Genomic DNA, 7,982 nt, shown 5'->3' with positions numbered 1-7,982 from the left:
GGGGTTAGATGTACTCAGCCTTACCCTCGCATGCGGAGAGGCTGTTTCCTTGTTTCGAATCTGTGACCTCCAGATCACAATGGAGCAACCTTACTGTTGCGCCAAAGCTCACCCTCTAATCGTGTCCAGAATTAATTTTCTGTTCATTTAATCAGCTGGAGATACTGTAATGAGTACTAGTTGAGGTAAAAGTTGACTCATGTAGTAAATTGTCCCTACCAACTAATTTTTTTGTGATTAGAAACATGTAACTAACAACCTTAAGAGTTTGGTCTAGTTTCCCTGCAAGTGCCATTAACAAAGTGGTCTTCCCACAGCCTGGAGGCCCCAGTCATAGTGTCAACCTGCCAAAAACTATGTTTACGTGAGGTAATTTTGTTTTACAAAGAAGACAACAAAGAATTAATTAGCGCTAATGATAACCTTGAAGGCTTGATGATGCCACGGACATCTTGAAGAATTTTGATCCTATTTGCATGAGAATTGCGTCCAACAATATTTGTGATAGCCTGTTCAACATTATACATCTGTTTTAGTGTCCAATGACCAACAATTCTGGTATAGAAAAATATGCTAAACTGTCAGCTTTGGATGTATTGCATTGCACAAAAACTGTGGTAAAAGTATTTTTCTTACCTAAACTTCTGAGTCATATAAGCAACTGAATTTTACTCACTTTCTAAAGACATTTTTAATAGTTATTTTTTCAATTCAAAGAACGGTCCGACAAACTGCTTAAGCTAAAAATAAAGTTGAAAGGCAGGATTTGATAATATAGGGCAGAGAATTGTGTAAGAGGCCTCTCGTCTCTCTCTTTCTTTTTTTTTTTTTTCTTTTTTTTTTTTTTTAATGGATGTATCTGAAACTTGGAGACCAGGAAACGGAAAAATAAAAACAAATTACTGAACTTCATTTTTTAATGTTTGCCTTGGAAAGTTAAAGGGAAAAATATGAAAGAGAAAAGGAGGAATGTTTGTGACTTTGAATAATTCTATTTTTCTTGTAGAACAACGAGGAAACACCGGAAGTTGTGAGGAAAGAAAATACAAATCTTCATGACGAGTTCTCATCTTAGAAGGACAAATCAAAATAATAAGAAACAAATAGTTAGAATAGCAACATGGTATCTAGGAACATTAACTGGTAAGAAGAATTAATTTATACAGTTGTAATGAGAATGTTTGTTTAAGTGATATGAGTGTTTACTTGGAATAGAGAATGGAATATAAAGTTCATGTTTCTAACCCCATTCATAACGATGATGATGAAACAGAGTATTCTGTTTAAAAAAGATTAGAAAAAAAGCGAAAGAAAACCACTTCCACTGACAATGCTTTTTAGGGTGTTCCATAATGTTGGGAAGGGCTTCCCATGAACTACTTCACAGTCTGCTTCTACAAACAAATTCTGGTATCTCACTTCCACAGTGGGCAATTCCAGTCCAACTCTGAAGAGCGAAGGACAAATTCATTCTATTATATACATAATAACTGCATGTATGAACCTATTTCTTTTACTAGAGACTTGTGATATATTGTATGATTTGTGCATATAAAAGACCAGGTTTTCTGCGCTCATAGCAAGTACCTATTTCTTTTACTAGAGACTTGTGATGGAGTCCTGCCTTCTAATCTAGGCATTAAATAACAAAGACATACATTGGTTTATGTCCTTTCTATAATGGGTGTTGGAGTGTGACTAATTTTTTCATTATTATGCACAAGAGTCCTGCTGCTTCGTCCGAATTCGGCCCAGAAATAATTTAATTTTCCTATGCACAAAGCAGCTGCTCTCAAGACTTGAATTCGTGTTCTTGCACTTTTCAATTTGAGGCTTTAGCATTTTACCAAGTAATGACCCGTTAGTCTAATTATTAAAACAAAAAAAAATTGAAGGTACCGATCACAAGTTCAGGTAAAGATAGGTTCACAATTAATTATTATTATTATTATTATTTTTTCTTTCTATGCAATATGCATGAATGACTATAACTATGACTACGAGTATGACTATGAATGAACAATATATTTAAGGGTAGAAATTAAAGGATGGACAAAATTAAATGATTTATGTTTTCCTGTCAATTCTCTCTCATTTTTCGTAACAACTGGTGATTATCTTGCTCGATTTTCTTTAAGAGCTTCTCAATGAATACATGCCGTTCTAGAGCTCCAAGGTTGGCGATGTCAATCGCTGCCTTACTCATCTCCCCTTCCTTGCCGAATAATCATGTTCTCTAAGTCTTTTGTACGTGGGTAATCTTTCAATTGCAGCCCACTGCAACTCTATTTCGTCGTCATTTTCTCTAAATGGCATTTCATCTAAAGTAAGATTACTATTATTACTCTTCAAACTTGATGCCTGCAGGTGACCAAAGGACGATCTGCTGTTCCTTTCCATCTCTGCCAGCTCTATACTGAGGAATTCTGTGTTATCTGATCTTTCTGTATGCTCTGCCATTCTCTTTTTTTCGTTGACTATATTATAATGTAATGTTGCTTCTTCGCAACTTTGAGTTGTACAGCAAAGGCATGCATTTATAGAATTCTGACTCCCATGTTTGCATGTGTTAGTTTTCTATTGTGGTACTCTTCTCTATATATATATGTATGAGCGTACAGCTCATAAACGGAACAAACATCCGTAGTAGGCTAGTAGCCATTTTGCCTGTAAGTATAGGCAAATTAACTCTGCTGAATAAACAATAGACACACTTATGCATGCAGTGATCTTGATTTTTTCGTAATTAATTAACCTTCGTTTTGTTCAATGTATGCTAAATTTAATGATCACATGACAGTGCTGTGGAAAATTTACGGCTTGAGCATGAGTTGTAGATCTATTTGTAGATGAGAAAGAATACTTACTTTTACAACTCATATTTGGATGGATTTGTGTGTCTGCACTCTCTTAGAAGCTCTCCGTATCTTGAACCATACTCACATGTGGTTTTGACAAATTACACGCTGGTAAATCATTTAACGTTTGTTATTTTGACCATTTCTGAGATTTGGCGACACTCCCTAGCCTTCTTTTTTCAACAGATAATATTGCCAGTCCTTTTATGAAAAACAGGGAATTACTGACTTTTCACACAAAGTCAAAATAATAATTGTTTAACATTCTATTTGTGTGTAATTTGCTCTAATATGAAAGTTCTTTGTAAATTTGTAAGTGACTCTAAATTTTATTGTTAAACGAGAAATGTAAAAATGAAATAAAAATGTGAATGAAAATGAGTTTGCATGCTTATTGCATTTTGGTTTGGATGTTACTAGGATACATATGCACACATAATTGAATACATGCACGTATTATATATAAATGAGTTTGAATGCTTGAGTCAATTTTAGAACTATTTTAAATGTCGAAGTGCCTTCAAAAGTGAGAAATTATTGAATGATTTTGGTCTATTTAACATTTGGTGGACTAATTTAATGAAAGTCTTTCAATCATGACACTTTATAATATATTAATATACTCTTGTAAATATATATATATATATTTTGTTAATCTCGAAGTTTGTATTTAATCGGTCCTCCAATTGTCATCTAGTAATTTCTCCTTCAAAGTACCTAAACATATAGATATGTGGACTAAAATCATATTTATATATACACACACATATTCAATTATTTTTCGATGTTGCTTAATGAAAAGTCCGTAAAATAAATAAAATAATAATAATTATTATTAAAAAAAAAAAAAAAATTTGAAGTCGTTGTTTGAATATAAAAGCAGGCTCTTTGTCGAAATAATATTAAGATTAAATCTGCCTTTGTTCTTTTTCTCCTAACATCTTATATATAGGTTGTATATATGGCACTGCATACACTTTTTATTTTTATTTAGTCATTGATTTTCGTTTAGACCTAGAATTGGGTGATCTATTTTATATTCCTCATGGTTTGCATTTTTATGAATAAATAATAAGATACCTTAAGAACAGATTGTCTATACTTGCTTTTTTGGTTTCTCAAGATTTGGTCAACTTTATACTTTAATAACGTACTTATTCAACATTATATTCACTTAATTTTTTTTTTTTCTTGGTTTGTGAGTTCATACGAGATCTAAAATTACCGAAGAAAAAAATTAAAAATGAAAATAAAAATAAAAAGAGATGCAGCCACATAATTTCCTTATTTACAGGCAAAGAGCAGTTAAAATATGTGTTTTAATTGCTTTCAATCTACTATGGCACTATTGGCTGAGAAATAAATGGCCTTTTGATGTTGAGTGCTACTGATGATAGGAAATTGATGCAAGAGAATGATGAAAGCATAATTCAATCATCTATGTATGTAGAAAATCACAGATTACATTATAGATTAATAAAGATCACAATTTTTATTTATGTTGCTGTATCATCCACATGAACATATAACGCTATGAAACTTATACCAGATATTGTCCATGAACTGAAAACATACAAATCTCCATGACTTGTTAAACAGAAATGGACCAACTACACCCCAAAAGCCCACCACAAATCCTAGTGCCATACTAACATAGAACCAGTCCACTGCAAATCTATGGCCTGTTTTGTCTGCTCCATTTTCAATAGCAGATGGTGTATCATTAACACCGCAGTTGTTATTAACAGGAGGTCCACATAAACTGTTTCCAACATAACTGAATGCATCGAAACTTTGAAGTTGAGTGCTTGATGGTATTTTTCCACTCAAATTGTTGTAGGACAAGTTCAAGTGACTAAGAAATGTCAAACTTGACATGCTTGGAGGGATTTCACCAAAAAGATGATTCATGGAGAAATCAATGGCTTCTAGTTGTTCCATAGCACCAATATTCTTTGGAATTCTTCCTATCAAAAGATTATAAGACAAATTTAATGAATGAAGCCCTCAGAGACTCGTCAATTCCTCAGGGATCTCTCCTGATAAATTGTTATCTGAAAAATCCATGCTCGTAACCAGTTGAAGAATTGTGCTATATCCCGTCATTTGTCCTTTTATTACCAATAATGCATTCTCTAAAAAACCTTCAAAAGAGGATGAAAAGGTAGAATTAGACAGGTATAACATTTTTCTGCTTGACTTTTGTTGTATGGCCATAGAGCAAAAATTCATGAAACATGCTGGTATACTTCCCGAAAAATTATTATGTTCAAGGTCCAAGATTTGAAGTGAACTGAGTGCACAAAGTTTCTTAGGAATATGGCTTAGAAACTTATTTGATCTTAGGATTAGAATCTTGAGATTTGAAAGCCTTTCTCCAATCCATGTGGGTATACTTCCTGAAAATTCATTTTCACCAAAATCAATAGCCACTAAGCTTGTGCAATTTTGCAGCGACAGAGGTAATTCCCCAGATAGGCTATTGTTTCGTAAATGCAACGATTTGAGAAAATCTAGAGATCCCATGGAGCTTGGGATTTTGCCGCTTAGATTGTTATTTGCTAAATTTATGAACTCCAATCTATTGCAGCTTGTCCAACAGTTTGGCAATTCTCCTGACAAAAGATTTCTTTCCAGATTAAGAAGTTGCAGGTTCTTAGATTCATCCATCTTATAGCACAGAAATTGAGAAATAGATCCAGAAAATAAATTGTTCGAAAGATCCAGTGTCTATATATTTGACGACAAACGAGGTAATGTACCATTAAAGTGGTTGGAACTTAAGTCAATTGCACTGAATGGCACAGATGTGGCTAAAAACTCATCTACAATCTCACCATGGATATGATTGTGAGAGATATTTAAATAGATAATTTGAGATGATAAGCTCCAAAACCACCTAGGAATGGTATCCGAAATTCCAGTACGTGATATGTCTAGAATCTCTAAATTTTTCTGTGAGTGAAGCCAATGGGGAAATTGTGGACCTAACCGACATGACCTGAATGACAATTCCCAAAGTTGGAATGGAGGAACCCAATTTGAACTGACACTCAAGAACAATTGATTCCCAGATCCATCGAGATACCTCAATCGTGTGAGGTTGGTGAAGTGGACTTCAGAGATGACACATTGTAATGAATTTTGTGACACAGAAAAACTCTCTAGATGTGCAAGTTCACCAAGACTTTCAGGGAGAGGTCCAGAAAGAGAATTATTAGAAAGATCAAGGCTAACCAATTTTTTAGATTTTTGAAGTTCGGGAAAATGGCCCCAAAGTTTATTGGAGCTTAAATCTAGAGTTTCTATTTCATCTAAAATGCAACTAGACAAAATGTTTGAAATCTCCAGTATATCACCGCTCAAGTTATTCTCGTAAAGTTTGAGTACTTTCAAGTTGCAAAGATTTTCAAAGGATCTTGGCAATCCCCCTGTGAAGAAATTCCATGACAGATCAAGATATTCAAGATGACTGAAATTAGATAGCCACTCAGGTATTGTAGAATTGAAGAGATTGGAGGACAGATCAAGGTGTTTAAGAAGGCTAAAATTAGATAGCCACTCAGGAATTGTAGAATTGAAAAGATTGGAGGACAAATCAAGGTATTCAAGGCGGCTAAAACTAGATAGTCAATCAGGTGTTGTAGAATTGAAGAGATTGTAGGAAAGATCAAGATATCTAAGAAAGGTGATGTTTCTCAGACCGCTTGGAATTGATATATGTAAACCACATGATCTCAAACCGAGATGATCAAGGCCATGAAGACTAAGCAGCCAATCAGGTGGGATGAAGGATTCAAAAGGGTTTTCAGAAAGATCAAGGACGGCAAGAGAAGTAAAATTAAGAATATGTAAAGGAGGAAAGTGATGAATCCCGCAATAGACCAAGTGTAACTCTACCAAAGAAGGGAGCATGTTGATTTCATGTGCTTTGCTGAGGTTCACGTACTCCAGATCAAGGTGCTGCAACAAGGAACTACCAGAAATCCATTGAAGAGTATGAGCATATAGATTGCCCCAACCTTCAAGTCTGAGATGGTGCAAATTGGAGAGGTTCCCCAGTTGATGAGGAATCACTCCTTCAAAATCTCCCCTAAGATCAAGGGAGTGCAAATTGGAGAGGTTCCCCAGTTGATGAGGAAACACTCCTTCAAAACCTCCCCAAAGATCAAGGAAGTGCAACCCAGAGAGGTTTTCTAGTTGAGTTGGGATGACACCTCCAAATCCAGCAAAGGAGAGATTAAGATATCTTAAGCTCCCAAAGGAACCAATGAAGCTTGGAATCTGAATCCCATTAAAATTGTTGCCGCTAAGATCCAAGTAAGTCAGATGCTTCAAATCCTGTAAGGATGGGTTTAGCTTACCTCCCAGAATAGATGCTTCAAAAGCTTCATATTCATCATTACTTAGATATTGGACATTGAATATAGCGTCAAGAAAAGGATTTTGAAGGTGGAGCTCCTGGACATTGCCTGTTAAATTGTTACAGACAACTCCAACCCATTCGCAACAGTTCCCTCCTGATTGATCAGCAACCCATGAGAAGAGACGATTTGAAGGATCACTTAGATCTTGCTTGAATTTCAGAAGGGCTCGTCTTTCATTCTCCACGCAAACCACATGATGAGAGCTGTTGTTTCCACTACAAAAGACCACAATTGTATCAAAAGTTAGTACTACCGAAGTAATCAGAAACACAATTGCAAGATTAATGCTAACATCTGTCATGGATTTTGCCATAATCATGCAAGGATATGAGCAACAGCTAGTAACTAATACTAGCTATATATATATATATTGAACTTATAATACTATATCAAAAGATTTTATATATATTGATGATGATGATGGATGAGAATGGAATTGAAGGAAGATGTGGAATGTATTTATAGCAGCAGGTGGCAGGTGCGAACCATCAAGGGAAGTTTCCTAGTAACCACATACTGTCTTGACTCTCTTTTCATAAAGTCTTTTGCGTGTTGACTCTCTTTATAACCCCACCAAAACCAACAAACACTTCATTAAACTATTCCCCTGTTTTGACTCTCTTTCAGTAATCCAGGGTGTTTTTACCAACTTCTAGAAAAATTTTAATTATTTTGAATACTTGCAATTACCCTTAAA

The 7,982-nt window shown here is 34.8% G+C and overlaps 2 protein-coding genes across 2 annotated transcripts; both read right to left on the bottom strand.

Moving 5' to 3' along the window:
* Nucleotides 1-4,299: 4,299 nt before the first annotated feature.
* Nucleotides 4,300-5,528, bottom strand: LOC132271721 (receptor-like protein EIX1). Its single transcript, XM_059773183.1, has one exon. The coding sequence runs from the start codon at nucleotides 5,526-5,528 to the stop codon at nucleotides 4,866-4,868; it is 663 nt and encodes a 220-aa protein (XP_059629166.1). The 3' UTR covers nucleotides 4,300-4,865.
* LOC132271720 (receptor-like protein EIX2) lies at nucleotides 4,325-7,604 on the bottom strand. Its single transcript, XM_059773182.1, has one exon. It carries the CDS (start codon nucleotides 7,602-7,604, stop codon nucleotides 6,489-6,491), a length of 1,116 nt encoding a protein of 371 aa, XP_059629165.1. The 3' UTR covers nucleotides 4,325-6,488.
* Nucleotides 7,605-7,982: the final 378 nt, after the last annotated feature.

This window comes from Cornus florida, unplaced genomic scaffold (assembly GCF_030987335.1).
Source record: "Cornus florida cultivar Cherokee Brave unplaced genomic scaffold, ASM3098733v1 CherokeeBrave_3.0.0_Hap2_Chr08, whole genome shotgun sequence".
In the NCBI taxonomy this organism is placed as follows: domain Eukaryota; kingdom Viridiplantae; phylum Streptophyta; class Magnoliopsida; order Cornales; family Cornaceae; genus Cornus; species Cornus florida.
Note: the sequence above shows the minus strand (reverse complement) of the source record. Positions and strands in the feature narration are given on the sequence as shown.

Coding starts and splice junctions, on each gene's coding strand:
- LOC132271721 (XM_059773183.1), bottom strand. CDS start 5,528: ATGGATGAATCTAAGAACCTGCAACTTCTTAATCTGGAAAGAAATCTT.
- LOC132271720 (XM_059773182.1), bottom strand. CDS start 7,604: ATGATTATGGCAAAATCCATGACAGATGTTAGCATTAATCTTGCAATT.